The sequence below is a fragment of the Nerophis ophidion genome, linkage group LG01 (assembly GCF_033978795.1).
Source record: "Nerophis ophidion isolate RoL-2023_Sa linkage group LG01, RoL_Noph_v1.0, whole genome shotgun sequence".
Taxonomy (NCBI): Eukaryota; Metazoa; Chordata; class Actinopteri; order Syngnathiformes; family Syngnathidae; genus Nerophis; species Nerophis ophidion.
This window is the reverse complement of record NC_084611.1, coordinates 43,210,318-43,227,214: the sequence shown is the minus strand read 5'-3', so window position 1 is coordinate 43,227,214 and position 16,897 is coordinate 43,210,318. Positions and strand designations below refer to the sequence as shown.

Genomic DNA, 16,897 nt, shown 5'->3' with positions numbered 1-16,897 from the left:
TGAAAAAATATAATTATACATTTGGCTTATTTTCTACACTTATTCTTTTTTTATCGTTATGAAATATTGACCTATTTAGGGTTCCAATTACTTCACGTCAAATATTCCACTTTGAAATGTTTTGGGGGAAAATGTTGCGTAGTTTGTGTGTTTGGCGTATAAATGAGGGTTTTGACATAAAGGCCATAAACATAAAAAAACAAAATTTAAATTTTTTTTATAACGACAGACAGACCTGAAGTTGATCTCGAGATTCAAGCGTTAAAAGAAAAAAAAACATTTTTTTTATTACTTATTTCTAACATTTTTATGACTGAGACCCTTCCGGGGACCAAACTTGAGGAAAGCAATAAAGGTAAAAAAAAAAAACAACAACAACTATTGTATTGCTTTTAAAAAGGAAGAATATCAAAATGGCCCCCGCATGCTTTAATTTTTCAGTCTGCGGCTCTCAGTGGAAAAAGTTTGGACACCCCTGGCCTAAACCCTTTCGGTGTGCAACATTTTCATTTTCGATCTATGAATGTACAACTGTTTGTTTATTTTGTTGATCATTGACCGAAGAAAAATAATAAATTAAGTCCCGAGTCAAGTCCAAAGTGTGTGTAAAAAGCCGTAGATATTATGTGATTGGGCCGACACGCAAAGGCAGTCCCTTTAAGGTTTATTGGCGCTCTGTAGTTCTTCCTACGTCCATGTACCACTCCGTACAGCGGCGTTTTTAAAAAGTCATACATTTTACTTTTTGAAACCGGTACCGACAGTTTCCGATATCACATTTTAAAGCATTTATCGACCGATAATATCGGCAGTCCGATATTATCAGACATCTAATGAAAAGCGCTTTATAAATAAAGATTGATTGATTATAAATATTAATACATATCAAAGTATCGGCATTTTCTTTTAAAAATGATGAATAAGTGCAATAATAGAAATTGCAATATATAATATTGTTTTTATAATATCTAATGTAATTGGAAAAATAACCAACATCTTTTTTTTTTTGCATGCAGTCATTGCATCCAGCAGATCCTGGAGGCGGTGCTTCACTGCCATCAAATGGGCGTGGTGCACCGAGACCTCAAGGTAAGTTCACGTGTCTTGCTGTGCATTATCAGTTTGTTCCCTTAAAACAAGGGGTATAGAAATAATCTGTACCGGGGTCAGGATGTCCAGAGCATAAAATAGTAATTGTACTAACGTATCATCCAGAACAAGCACAACCTCTGTGGAGCCATAAACCAGCAAATAGTTGCTCTTCTGGGCACCACTTTGAGTCGATAGTTCCTTTGAAGGTGGCGCAGGAGGATGTTGAATCACAGCCCTGGTTTATTTACCAGTTCTAACTTGTCAGAGATGACTATTGATTACCAAAGCCCCTGTGTGCTTTTGATTACTTTTATTGATCGGGCAATGCCACTCACAATGCCAGAGAAGAGACCTCTGCCAGATACTGTCAGCCAACATTCTTTGTAAGAAATAATGAATAAAACACAGATTGTGACGTTTCTTAAAGGCCTACTGAAACCCACTACAACCGACCACGCAGTCTGATAGTTTATCTATCAATGATGAAATGTTAACATTGCAACACATGCCAATACGGCCGGTTTAGTTTACTAAATTGCAATTTAAAATTTCGCGCGAAAGTATCATGCTAAAACGTCGCAGTATGATGAAGCGTGCGCGTGACGTCACGCATTGTAGAGGACATTTTGTTCCAGCACCGTTCACAGCTATAAGTTGTTTCTTTTGGGAGATTGGCCGTGCGCAACCCGAGGGTCCCTTGTTCAATCCCCTCCTAGTACCAACATCGTCATGTCCGTTGTGTCCTGAGCAAGACACTTCACCCTTGCTCCTGATGGGTGCTGGTTAGCGCCTTGCATGGTAGCTCCCTCCATCAGTGTGTGAATGTGTGTGTGAATGGGTAAATGTGGAAGTAGTGTCAAAGCGCTTTGAGTACCTTGAAGGTAGAAAAGCGCTATACAAGTACAACCCATTTATCATTATTTATCTTTTCATCGCATAATTCCACAGTATTCTGGACATCTATGTTGCTGAATCTTTTGCAATTTGTTCAATTAATAATGGAGACGTCAAAGAAGAAAGCTGTAGGTGGGAAGCGGTGTATTGCGGCCGCCTTTAGCAACACAAACACAGCCGGTGTTTCATTGTTTACATTCCCGAAAGATGACGGTGAAGCTTTACAATGGAACAGAGCGGTCAAGCAAACATGGTTCCCTACCACATGTCAACCGGCAGGTTTCGGTGATAAAATGGTGGTAATAAGTCGGCTCTTACCGTAGACATGAGCGGAGAGCTTGTGTCGTTCCTCCTGCGCCTGTCAAAGAGGCAGCTGCGGACTCTCTTGCCTCGGAACACTCTAATACCGTATTTCCTTGAATTGCCGCCGGGGCGCTAATTAATTTAAAACCTCTTCTCGCTCCGGCGTTTACCAAAGGCATGCGGTAAAGGCAAGCATGCGCTAATTATTTTAAAACCTCTTCTCACTCCTTCGCTTACCAAAGGCATGCGGTAAATTTAGGCCTGCCCTTATAAATTTAAGTGTGATGTAAGGATACCATCATGAAAAGCACATTTAATAAAAAAAATGTATTATGGTCTTACCTTTACTTATAAATAAAGTCCATGCGCAGCTCCTTCTGATCAAAAGCATCGATAACTTGTTTATAGAATTCTTCCTTATCTTTCTTCAGTTTTAAAAGTCTCTCTGTCTCGATGGAGATCTTCCTTTATTACCTCCTGCTTCGATTGAAAGTCCAGTTTAGAAAACTGTTTTATTTTAGATATGTAATCCTCCATGTTAAAAGTGCAATCGAGAGGAAAATATAAACGATCGCTGCTCACTCTTGCTGCTTGTTGTCACTTCTTCTGCAGCCGAGTAGTCGCAAGAAGGATCACTAGCGCCCTCTACCACCAGGAGGCGGGAGTCATTTAATGACTCATATTTGACACACGCAGCTACGGTAAAATAATAAAACATAGCTGCTTATTGTTCTTTTTAGCATAGTCAATAGCTTGGAACATAAATCCTACTGAATAGCTTTTAATCTTTTTCCCTGTTTTCGATTTCAAATGATTAAAATCAGCCTCCTCCATTTTGAAAATGATGACAGGTGAAGTGTCACTCGTGACGTGACGAGTTTGACCCGGCGGAAATTCTAGTCATGCGCTAATAAAAATAATATTTTCCGAAACGAGTTTGACCCGGCGTTAATCCTGAGCCGGCGGTAATCCTAAGCATGCGCGGTAATTATTTTGTGAAATGAGTTTGACCCGGCAGGCGCATACTATATACCCGGTGGCAATTAAAGAAAATACGGTAACTACATTTCCGTGGGTGAATAATGTAAACTCATTATATCGGAAGATTTTCGCGCTCTCATTGATATGTTAGAAGTTAACCTTACGCTACCTAATATTGGAAATGCTCCATAACAAGAAGATAGTGAAAAATAAGCTTATTGACTACGTCGTTGACACAGACTACAAAAGCGGACATGCGCAAATTTTCAGGACTTATGCAGATTTCAAAAACTGATAAGCGGGTACCAGAAGGTAAGAAAAGTTGGTTTTGCATAATTTTGCAAAACAAAACCCCAGATAATGTCTGCTAATGGGTGTCGTTTTGCGGTCCTTATACACTCACCATAGTAATACTCGTACTTCTTACTACGGTATCCGTAATGTGAAGACAATCCATTAAGCAGTGCGACTTCAAAGTCGTACTAAAACATTTTGAAAGATTTTTGAGTGCCTTGTGTAATGTTTTATATTATCAATGGAACATTTAAAGTTTTGGTGTTAACTAGTGTCATATTGCAGTCTACATGTATCTTTGATGTGTGACTACCATCTACTGGTCACGCTTATCATTAGACCATGTACCAAATAAAATCGCTTCAAAGTCTGTAAGCGCATCCAGAATTATTTCGTACATCAGGCGCGGTGGGTTATAAGGCGCACTGTTGATTTTTAAGAAAATGAAAGGATTTTAAGTGCGCCTTATAGTCTAAAAAATATGGTATGTGATCCAAAGTGCTGACAGTTCCTTCAACAGACTATATTTTATTTTCACTATTTATTTGTTTTATTAAACTTAAATATTTAAAAGTTTACATTCCAATTATGGTATAATGTTAAAACATACTAGAAATACAAGTTTATTGCATTTGAAAGGGTACACTTGCATTTTTATTACAAACCCTGTTTCCATATGTGTTGGGAAATTGTGTTAGATGTAAATATAAACGGAATACAATGATTTGTGAATCTTTTTCAACCCATATTCAGTTGAATATGCTACAAATACAACATGATTGATGTTCAAACTGATAAACATTTTTTTTTGTGTGCAAAAAATCATTAACTTTAGAATTTGATGCCAGCAACACGTGACAAAGAAGTTGGGAAAGGTGGCAATCAATACTGATAAAGTTGAGGAATGCTTATCAAACACTTATTTGGAACATCCCACAGGTGTGCAGGCTAATTGGGAACAGGTGGGTGCCATGATTGGGTATAAAAACAGCTTCCCAAAAAATGTTCAGTCTCTCACAAGAAAGGATGAGGCAAGGTACACCCCTTTGTCCACAACTGCGTGAGCAAATAGTCAAACAGTTTAAGAACAACGTTTCTCAAAGTGCAATTGCAAGAAATTTAGGGATTTCAACATCTACGGTCCATAATATCATGAAAAGGTTCAGAGAGTCTGGAGAAATCACTCCACATAAGCGGCATGGCCAGAAACCAACATTGAATGACTGTGACCTTCGATCCCTCAGACGGCGCTGTATCAAAAACCAACATCAATCTGTAAAGGATATCACATGGGCTCAGGAACACTTCAGAAAACCACTGTCACTAAATACAGTTGGTTGCTACATCTGTAAGTGCAAGTAAAAGCTATAATATGCAAAGCGAAAGCCATTTATCAACAACATCCAGAAATGCCGCCGGCTTTTCTGGGCCCAAGATCATCTAAGATGGACTGATGCAAAGTGGAAAGGTGTTCTGTGCTCTGACGAGTCCACATTTCTAATTGTTTTTTGGAAATATTCGACATCGTGTCATCCGGACCAAAGGGGAAGCAAACCATCCAGACTGTTATCGACGCAAAGTTCAAAAGCCAGCATCTGTGTTGTATGGGGGTGCATTAGTGCCCAAAGCATGGGTAACTTACACATCTTTGAAGTCACCATTAATGCTGAAAGGTACATACAGGTTTTGGAACAACATATGCTGCCATCTAAGCACCGTCTTTTTCATGGACGCCCCTGCTTATTTCAGCAAGACAATGCCAAGCCACATTCAGCAGGTGTTACAACAGTGTGGCTTCGTAAAAAAAGAGTGCGGGTACTTTCCTGGCCCGCCTACAGTCCAGACCTGTCTCCCATCGAAAATGTGTGGCGTATTATGAAGCGTAAAATACGACAGCGGAGACCCCGGACTGTTGAACGACTGAAGCTCTACATAAAACAAGAATGGCAAAGAATTCCACTTTCAAAGCTTCAACAATTAGTTTCCTCAGTTCCCAAACATTTATTGAGTGTTGTTAAAAGAAAAGGTGATGTAACACAGAGGTGAACATGCCCTTTCCCAACTACATTGGCACGTTTTGCTGCCATGAAATTGTAAGTTAATTATTTGCAAAACATCCAATATATTGTCTTTGCAGTGCATTCAATTGAATATGGGTTGAAAAGGATTTGCAAATCATTGTATTCCGTTTGTATTTACATCTAACACAATTTCCCAACTCATATGGAAACAGGGTTTGTAGACTTGGACAAACTTTATTGATCCACAAGAGAAATTGTTCCACTCAGTATCTCAGTTACAAAGGATGGAAAGGACAAGGATGGAAAGGATAATACACAAAAGGGCACACAAATAGGGTGAAAACAAAAGGTATAAAGTAAACTAAAAATGTACCATAGGATTATGTATTATCGTTACATCAGTGGTTAATTTGGTCTTAAAGAAATAGTGGCAATAACTTTGTTTGTCTGCAATAATTTGTATGTCAATATATCGTCGGGCAAAATGTGTTATCAGCCCAGGCCTGGTATCATGTCCCTGATAAAAGAGGTTTTTCCCTTCACCACTTCATGAAAACCCCCAACTTCAAAAGCAAGTGTTTGAGTGCCTCTTCTTTCATAAGTGGAGCAAACAAGAGAGGGAGAGAATACATTTTTCTCACGTTTGATGCTGATAAACAGGCGCAAGGGACACGTAACACTGTTTGAACATAATTATAAAGTCACTTTTACATAATAAGGGGTTTTGAATAATTACTTGGCAAGCCTACACAACAACTGTCTCTGGGCTAACCTTCATATTTATGGTTAGAGCTGAAATTAAAATGTGACCTTATACAGTAATCTTTATTTCCCATGTAGGATCAGTGTACGTGAGATGGGGAGCGATGTGGTGAGAGACCACAAGCAGGACCAGTGGGGATAGAAGCCCATTATTAGAGTCTCTTCTGACAGAAAATAATGAGGTTGGCTGCATTATCTGGGCCACAGAAAGTGAGCCGATAAAGCACAGCACACCGTGTGAGGCAGGGAATTAGAAAAAAAACACACACAGATTGCCAACGCTCACATTTGTGTGTCGGAACAATGTCTCTAAATAGCGTCTGTCTTTGTGTCTGTATCCACTGTGAGTGTTTGGTAAGCTCTGCTCCTCGTTCCTTCACAGCCAGAGAACCTGCTCCTGGCCAGCAAATGCAAGAACGCAGCAGTGAAGCTGGCCGACTTTGGCTTGGCCATCGAGGTGCAGGGGGACCAGCAGGCCTGGTTTGGTAGGTAAAGCTTGGACAGGAGCGCCAACACGGCCACAGCAGGGCGGCTTAGCACGAGTCAAGCACTAATAAGGAAATGTTTGCAAGCTTCCTACTTGCCTTTTTTCTTCATCTGCTCCGTTTAGCTGTTTATCTTCCTGTTCTCTCTTCATTCCTCTGCTCTTGCTTCCTGGTCATTCATTTTCTTACTTCCTCTACCCTTGTTTCCTCTATAATTTCCTCGCTTCTTGTTCATTTTCTTGTTTTTCCCATCCACTTTATATTTCCCTACTCTTGACTCATTTCTTTGCTTCCTCTCTTCTTGCTTTTTATTTTTTCATTCCCTTGCTTCCTGTCCCCTTGCGCCGTCCTGGTCAGGTTCAAACACTGATGACATCTACTAAACAAGACAAGAAGCAAGGAATTAAACAGAGTCAGAATTCAATTTAGCTCAATTGAGGAGAAATGTGTAGACCAGAGGTCACCAACGCGGTGCTCACGGGCACCAGGTTGCCCGTAAGGACCAGATGAGTCGCCCGCTGGCCTGTTCTAAAAATAGCTCAAATAGCAGCACTTAGCAGTGAGCTGCCTCTATTTTTTAAATTTTATTTATTTATTAGCAAGCTGGTCTCGCTTTGCTTGACATTTTTTATTCTAAGAGAGACAAAATTCAAATAGAATTTGAAAATCCAAGAAAATATTTTAAAGACTTCGTCTTCACTTGTTTAAATAAATTATTTTACTTTGCTTTTTATAACTTTCAGAAAGGCAATTTTAGAGAAAAAAATACAACCTTAAAAATGATTTTAGGATTTTTAAACACGTATACCTCTTTACCTTTTAAATTCCTTCCTCTTCTTTCCTGACAATTTAAAGCAATGATCAAGTAATTTTTAATTTTATTGTAAAGAATAACAAATACATTTTGATTTAATTCTTCATTTTAGCTTCTGTTTTTTCGACGAAGAATATTTGTGAAATATTTTTTCAAACTTATTATGATTAAAATAAAATAAAAATATTTGTCTTTGTTAGAAATATAGCTTGGTCCAATTTGTTATGTATTCTAACAAAGTGGAGATTGGATTTTAACCTATTTAAAACATGTCATCAAAATTCAAAAATTAATCTTAATCAGGAACAATTACTAATGATGTTCCAAATATATTTTTTTTAATTTAAAAAAGAAAAAATCGAATTAGCTAGTTCTTCTCTTCTTTTTTTCGGTTGAATTTTGAAGAGTCAAATATATATTTATGAAAATATTTTTCTGTTTCTATATATATTTATTGTGAGAAATTATTAAGATGATCAGTGTTTCCACAAAGATAAATATAATTAATTATCAATAATAACAGAGTTAAAGGTAAATTTAGCGAATTGGCTATTTCTGGCAATTTATTTAAGTGTGTATCAAACTGGTAGCCCTTTGCATTAATCAGTACCCAAAAACTAGCTCTTGGTTTCAAAAAGGTTGGTGACCCCTGGTGTAGACACTGTACCCATGCACAGTGTCGTCCCACGCTCTGATTAAAGATTGTACGCATCCTCTTCCATTTGGACTTTCCCTGATTACATGGCAACAGCTGTTTCTAATGGGACGGGGGTCGTAAACAGCCATTGCCTTTGGTTACAAAACAGTTCAAAGAAAAGGTCGTAAACAGCCACTGCCATCGGTCACAAAACAGTTCAAACAAAAGTTCGCCTGGAGTGGGGTCAGGCCCTGTCTCCTCTCCGCTTTGTAGATCTCGGGTCAAGACAAAATCTTTCTGTGGATTACAATACATCAAAGAAACCGACACCCATATGTCGCTCCCCATCCTACACAGTGGAGTCTTACACGCCTTTTGCTTGGTAGGATCAAAGACAGCTTTTGTCCTCTCACAGGGCGAACTGAACTCAATGTAACACAAAGTTTTGTGATGACTTACATGCAATTATTCTGACACTCCTTGTTGATTGTTTTCTCTGGGTGGGTTACTTCCTCATTTGTTTCTTCTTTCTGCCTCATCATTCTTTTCCTCATTTCCTCTTTCTAGTCTACTTGCTTCCTTTAATCATTCTCTATTTTCCTCTTCAATCATTTCCTTGTTTCCCCTCTTCTGTCACTTTCTCATTTCCTACCTTTATATTTCTCTTCTTCTAAGTGGTTCATCTTTTTCCTTCATTTCTTTGCTTGCCCACCATTTTCTGTTTTATTTCATTTCCTGTCTTGCACCCTCCTTATTTGTTTCCCTGTTCCTGTCCATCTCTTCTTATTCCTCTTTGCTTTGTCTCATTTTTAGCTTCTCCCACTATATTGTTACTCACTTCCTGCTTCCTCGTCCTTCTCTCTCTGTTCCTCTTTTCCTTGTTTTGTACTCATTTCAAAAACTTTGTTTACATGAATCTCTGCATTTTCATTCATTGTTTGTGTATTTTTGTGCGCAGGCTTCGCAGGCACACCAGGGTACCTGTCCCCGGAGGTCCTGAGAAAGGAGGCATATGGCAAACCCGTGGACATCTGGGCCTGTGGTGAGCTGGTCCCACCGACACTGGGCTTTACGTAGTTGACATGAAGGCAGCACGGCCTCGCTGGGAAACAACACACAGTGTGTGATGTAGTGATTTACCTGTGTGTGTGTGTGTGTGTGTGTGTTTGTGTGTGTGTGTGTGTGTGTGTGTGTGTGTGTGTGTGTGTGTGTGTGTGTGTGTGTGTGTCACAGGGGTGATCCTCTACATCCTGCTGGTGGGTTACCCTCCTTTCTGGGACGAGGACCAGCACAAGCTCTACCAGCAGATCAAGGCTGGGGCTTACGACGTGAGACCTTCGCCTTGTCTGCGCTATTTCTTCTCCTCCTTCTTTCTCTTCTTTCCTCTTGCTTCCGTGTTTAATCTTTATAGCTTCCTGTCCTTCTGCTTCTTTTTCATTCATTTCTCGTTTCCTCGCATCCTCTTTGTCCCTTCCTTGTTCCCTCTCCATTTCCTTGTTTCCTGTCTTCTGGTTTCCTTTTCGTTCATTTCTCCTTTTCCTCCCAATTGCTTGATTTTGCTTCTTTTTGTACAGTAGTTTTGTCTCTTTCTCTTTTTCTCATTTAATCAAGCAAGTTTTTCTCCTCTCTTACATCTTTATTATTCTTTTCCTTGTTTTTTGAGCAGTCCTTTTGTCCTCTTCTTCTTCTTCTCTTTTGGCTTTCTTTTTTAAAGGCCTACTGAAACCCACTACTACCGACCACGCAGTCTGATAGTTTATATGTCAATGATGAAATCTTAACATTGCAACACATGCCAATACGGCCTTTTTTTGTTTACTAAATTGCAAATTTTAATTTCGTGCAAAGTTTTCTGTTGAAAACGTCGCGGTATGATGACGCGTGCTCGTGACGTCACGGATTGTAGTGGACATTTAGATCCAGCACCGATCCTAGCTATAAGTCGTCTGCTTTAATCGCATAATTCCACAGTATTCTGGATATCTGTGTTGCTGAATCTTTTGCAATTTGTTCAATTAATAATGGAGAGGTCAAAGAAGAATGATGTAGGTGAGAAGCGGTGTATTACGGCCGCCTTTAGCAACACAAACACAGCCGGTGTTTCCTTGTTTCTTTCTTTACATTCCCGAAAGCTGATGGTGAAGCTTTACTATGGAACAGAGCGGTCAAGCGAACATGGTTCCCTACCACATGTCAACCGGCACGTTTCGGTGAGAAAATGGTGGTATTAAGTCAGCTCTTACCGTAGTTATGAGCGGAGAGCTTGCGTCGTGCCTCGCCTCCTGCAGCTGCGGACTCTCTTGCCTCCTCCCAACGGCCACCCCCGACCGTCGGATGCTTACACATGGTGGAGGAGGGGTAAAAAAAAAAAATCTCAGCCTGGCTGCCTTGCCTCGTCGAGAAACGTAGCTTCTATCGAAGCGTTCACCACACCCATGGCCCCACCCCTTTGACTTTCAGGTACGACCATATAATCTCACTAAAACACTAGTAACTCAATAAGCAGATAAGGGATAAATGTGTCTAATAACATCTGAATCGCTCCCACTGCCCTGGTCTTTTTTTTTTTTTGTAGTCCTTCAGTCTCACTTTCCTCATCCACGAATCTTTCATCCTCGCTCAAATTAATGGGGAAATCGTCGCTTTCTCGGTCCTAATCACTATCGCTGGTTGTGGCCATGATTGTAAACAATGTTCAGATGTGAGGAACTCACCCATACATCGTCTGCTACTTCCGGTACAGGCAAGGCTTTTTTTATTAGCGACCAAAAGTTGCAAACTTTATCGTCGATGTTCTCTACTAAATCCTTTCAGCAAAAATATGGCAATATCGCGAAATGATCAAGTATGACACATAGAATGGACCTGCTATTCCCGTTTAAATAAGAAAATCTCATTTCAGTAGGCCTTTAAGTGTCTTCCTTGTTTCCTCACACGTGCTTCTTCTTATTAATTTCCTCCTTTTTTCTTTCTCCAGTTACTTATTTTCTTGTGTTTCTCAGTGTTGTTGTTTTTTCCTTACTTTTTCAACATGATTTATCTTTTCTTGTTGCCTCTCTCTCCCTCCCCTCTTGCTTTCTTCCCTCTTCTCTTATTTTCTCTTACTTTCTCTCATCTTGTTCCCTCTCCCTTCTCATCTCAACAGCTGTGCTGCTTTTTTTGGCAGCTGTTGCGTAACTCAGTCATCTCATTCATATTTTAGGGGGTGGAAGCTTCCCCCCCCCTCAGGTCACTTTTAACTGCATGCCAAGGAGTCAGAGACTCTGGATGCCGACTTAACCTCCTAACCTGAAACCAATTGACAGCCTTAAAGGAAAACTGCACTTTTTTTTTTTTTTTTCCCCTATCATTCACCATCCCAATGTAAGCCAAGAGCACACATTATTTTATGCACTTTAAGTAGGGCTGGGCCATATATGTTGCGATACACCTCATATACCGTATTTCCTTGAATTGCCACAGGGCATATAGTATGCACCTGCCTTGAATTACTGCCGGGTCAAACTCGCTTTGCAAAATAATTAGCGTATGCTTAGTATTACCGCCTGGTCAAACTCGTGACGTCACAAGTGACACTTCCCCTGTCATCTTTTTTAAAATGGAGGAGGCTGATTTCAATACCGGTAATTTGAAATCGCATAAAGGGAAGAAGATTAAGAGCTATTCAGTAGGATTTAAGGTCCAAGCTTACATCACACTCAAATTTTTACTGCATGCCTTTGGCAAGCGCCGGAGTGAGAAGAGGTTTTAAAATAATTAGCGCATGCTTACTTTTACCGAATGCCTCTGGTAAGCGCAGGAGTGAGAAGAGGTTTTAAATTAATTAGCGCCCCGGTGGCAATTTAAGGAAATACTGTATCTTGATGCATATAATCACAGCAGTATGATGACTCTATGTGTCATACTGCATTAATATATGCTACTTTTAAACTTTCATGCAGAGAGGGAAATCACAACTAAAAGTGAATTTATGAAACAGTTATTAAGCAGTGGCACAAACATTCATGTCATTTCAAAACAAAACATGCAAGATTGTCAAAGACATTTTAAAACAAGCTATTATTGCACTTTTGTGCATGATGCCACTAAGATGACATATCAAAACGACACTAAATTAAAGTGCACTTTTTGTATAGAATGCCATTACCATAGTAAAAAAAAAAAGAATAAAGTGCACTTTTGTGCATGATGTCATACAAGACATTTCAATAAGTGTAAAAAAAATGAGCTGCATAATAGGAAGTCAAATAGTGTATGTTCTTCACTATGTTGTAGGTTCCTGCGGACGTTATCTCCTTCTGTTGTTGACTATTTTTTTCATACGGTGTTGATGTGGAAATAGTTGCGTGGGCATTTTGTAGGTGTGGCACCGATCAGAGATGTTGACATGCAGAGTTTCAAGCACTCTTCATTCTCTAGTGCAGTGGTTCTCAACCTTTTTTCAGTGATGTACCCCCTGTGAACATTTTTTTAATTTAAGTACCTCCTTATCAGGGCAAAGCATTTTTGGTTGAAAAAAAGAGATAAAAAAGTATAATACAGCACTATGTCATCAGTTTCTGATCTATTAAATTGTATAACAGTGCAAAATATTGCTCATTTGGAGTGGTCTTTCTTGAACTATTTGGAAAAAAAGATATAAAAATAACTAAAAACTTTTAAAAAATTAAACAAGTGATTCAATTATAAATAAAGATTTCTACACATAGAAGTAATCATCAACTTAAAGTGCCCTCTTTGGGGATTGTAATAGAGATCCATCTGGATTCATCAACTTAGTTCTAAACATTTCTTCACAAAAAAAGAAAGCTTCAACATCAATATTTATGGAACAGGTCCACAAAAAAATCTACCTGTCAATACTGAATATTGCATTGTTGCATTTCTTTTCAGTTTATGAACTTACATTAATTCATATTTTGTTGAAATGTTATTCAATAGATATATTTATAAAGGATTTTTGAATTGTTGCTATTTTTATATATTTTTTTTCTCGATCTCACGTACCCCTTGGCATACCTTCAAGTACCCCGAGGGGTACGCATACCCCCATTTGAGAACCACTGCTCTAGCGGGTGACTTTTCAAATGATTTTACAAGTTAGCAGTAGGTGCTACTTTTTGTAGCAACGCTTTTGCCGCATAATTGTTCCACATCTTCCCGCTCCAAGTCAAACCACCGCCGGACGATGATATTGAGCCTGTGAGCTGCTGCATTGCCTCTGAGCAGGTAAAAGTTAACTGTAGATCAGGAGTCGGCAACCGAAAATATTGAAAAAGCCATATTGGACAGAAAATGCAAAAAAACAAATCTGTCTTATAATGAAGTAAGAGTCTATATTGGCATGTTCTTTTAAAATTACTCTGTGTCGCTGGCTGACGCAAATCTTCGTTAACAGAAATGTTGACATTTTATATTTATTTGACACATTTTTTCAACATTGGAAAACATTAGAAAAAGAGGATTCTCAAAGGGTGAGATTTTTTTTTTTTTTTTTTTAAATGAGTCATAGTAATGCATTTCTCTGATAGGTTGCTGCATATTTTCACTTTATGACCTGTACTTGCCCTTCAGTTCCCTTCTCCTGAGTGGGACACGGTGACCCCAGAGGCCAAAAACCTTATCAACCAGATGCTGACCATCAACCCGGCCAAGAGGATCACCGCCCAGGAGGCCCTCAAGCACCCATGGGTCTGCGTAAGTGTCCCACAATCTCCCTCCTGTCCAAAACCCGATTGACTCATCCACTCCGTATTATTCTGCTCTTCTTATGCAGCAACGGTCCACAGTCGCGTCCATGATGCACAGACAGGAGACCGTGGAGTGCCTGAAGAAGTTCAACGCCAGGAGGAAACTGAAAGTAGGTTATTTTCTTGAACTATTATTTTATCGATATGACGTCTAATACACTGGAAAGCCTCACAAGATTTTGGCGATGAAGCAAAAAATTGTGGACAAAACATGTCTCAAAAGTCAAACAAGAGGTAAAACAAATGTGATGAAATCATTATGTTTTGTCCAAACAAAAAATGTACTTGGCATAAATATAAAAAAATTTTTTTACAAACTATTTATTCAACATATCTCCAATCGCTGCAAATAAACAGACAACAAACACTGAGCACCTAATATAAAATCAGCCCTGACCCATGTGATAAAAATTAAACATTTTGAGATAAACTGCACATATTTAATAAGTTGTATCCAGGATTAATATGTATTATAATTGTTCATTGTTTATGTATTTTTTTTCTCTATACCCCCTTTTTTAATATATGACAAAAATGAACTGTAATGATTGTGTATTTCTTCAAAAAGAAAGAACAATTCTAAGCAAAGACGGCGTGGACAATATACTGTATAAGTGTGTAAAATATTTGAAAAAAAAAAAAAAATGTCGAACACCTTGGATTTCAGACCAAAGCACGGATGTATACAAAGTGCGGCCATTTTTTGGCCTCCTGCTTGTTTTTTTATTAGCTCTCAGTATGTTAAAAATTATTCATTTGTTATATTAATATAATATAACTTGCTTTGCCACCTATAAAAATATATATATATATATATATATATATATATATATATATATATATATATATATAAATATGTATGCATATATGTATGTATAAATATATATATATATATATATCTATATATAAATATGTGTATATATATATATAGATATGTATGCATATATATATGTATAAATATATATATATATATATTTATATATATACATATGTATATATATATATACATATATGTATATATATATATATATATATATATATATATATATATATTATATATATGTGTATATATATATATATATGTATATATAATATATATATATATATATATATATATATATTATATATATATGTGTATATATATATATATATATATATATATATATATGTATATATATATATATATATATATATATATATATAAATATGTGCGTATGTATATATGTGTATATATGTATGTATATATATATACTGTATATATATACATATATGTATATATAATATATATATATATATATAATATATATATGTATATATATATATCCATCCACCTTCTTCCGCTTATCTGAGGTAGGGTTGCGGGGGCAGCAGCCTAAGCAGGGAAGCCCAGACTTCCCTCTCCCCAGCCACTTCGTTTAGCTCTTCCCGGGGGATCCCGAGGCGTTCCCAGGCCAGCCGGGAGACATAGTCTTCCCAACGTGTCCTGGGTCTTCCCCGTGGCCTACCGGTTGGACATGCCCTAAACACCTCCCTAGGGAGGCGTTCGGGTGGCATCCTAACCAGATGCCTGAACCACCTCATCTGGCTCCTCTCGATGTGAAGGAGCAGCGGCTTTACTTTGAGTTCCTCCCGGATGGCAGAGCCTCTCGCCCTATCTCTAAGGGAGAGCCCCGTCACACGGCGGAGGAAACTCATTTTGGTCGCTTGTACCCGTGATCGTATCCTTTTGGTCATGACCCAAAGCTCGTGACCATAGGTGAGGATGGGAACGTTGATCGACCGGTAAATTGAGAGCTTTGCCTTCCGGCTCAGCTCCTTCTTCACCAAAACGGATCGGTACAACGTCCGCATTACTGAAGACGCCGCTCCGATCCGCCTGTCGATCTCACGATCCACTCTTCCCCCACTCGTGAACAAGACTCCTAGGTATTTGAAGTCCTCCACTTGGGGCAGGGTCTCCTCCCCAACCCGGAGATGGCACTCCACCCTTTTCCGGGCGTGAACCATGGACTCAGACTTGGAGGTGCTGATTCTCATTCCGGTCGCTTCACACTCGGCTCCGAACCGATCCAGTGAGAGCTGAAGATCCCGGCCAGATGAAGCCATCAGGACTACATCATCTGCAAAAAGCAGAGACCCAATCCCGCGGCCACCAAACCGGAACCCCTCAAAACCTTGACTGCGCCTAGAAATTCTGTCCATAAAAGTTATGAACAGAATTGGTCACAAAGGGCAGAGTCCAACCCTCACTGGAAATGTGTCCGTGCTGGTCCACAATTCCACGATCAGGACGAAAACCACACTGTTTCCTCCTGAATCCGAGGTTGGACTATCCGGCGTAGCCTCCTCTCCAGTAGAGGAGTGTGATCCCACGATAGTTGGAACACACCCTCCGGTCCCCCTTCTTAAAGAGAGGGACCACCACCCCGGTCTGCCAATCCAGAGGTACCGCCCCCGATTTCCACGCGATGCTGCAGAGTCTTGTCAACCAAGACAGCCCCACAGCATCCAGAGCCTTAAGGAACTCGAGGCGGATCTCATCCACCCCTGTGGCCTTGCCACCGAGGAGGTTTTTAACTACCTCGGCTACCTCAGCCCCAGAAATAGGAGAGCCCACCATAGATTCCCCAAGCACTGCTTCCTCATAGGAAGACGTGTTGGTGGGATTGAGGAGGTCTTCGAAGTATTCCTTCCACCTATCCACAACATACGCAGTTGAGGTCAGCTGAACACCATCCGCACCATACACGGTGTTGACAGTGCACTGCTCCCCCTTCCTGAGGCGGCGGATGTTGGTCCAGAATCGTTTCGAAGCCGTCCGTAAGTCGTTTTCCATGGCTTCCCCGAACTCCTCCCATGTCCGA

At 39.4% G+C, this 16,897-nt stretch overlaps 1 protein-coding gene across 42 annotated transcripts in view; it reads left to right on the top strand.

Moving 5' to 3' along the window:
- Positions 1–16,897, top strand: part of camk2b1 (calcium/calmodulin-dependent protein kinase (CaM kinase) II beta 1) — a 190,097-nt gene that overhangs the window by 71,727 nt on the left and 101,473 nt on the right. For all 42 annotated transcript variants that reach the window (XM_061904346.1, XM_061904166.1, XM_061904311.1 and 39 more), the window contains exons 6-11: positions 1,017–1,089; positions 6,730–6,832; positions 9,242–9,325; positions 9,517–9,611; positions 13,858–13,980; positions 14,060–14,143. In XM_061904346.1, the coding sequence (XP_061760330.1) occupies positions 1,017–1,089; positions 6,730–6,832; positions 9,242–9,325; positions 9,517–9,611; positions 13,858–13,980; positions 14,060–14,143 (562 nt within the window). The remainder of the gene's footprint in view (positions 1–1,016; positions 1,090–6,729; positions 6,833–9,241; positions 9,326–9,516; positions 9,612–13,857; positions 13,981–14,059; positions 14,144–16,897) is intronic.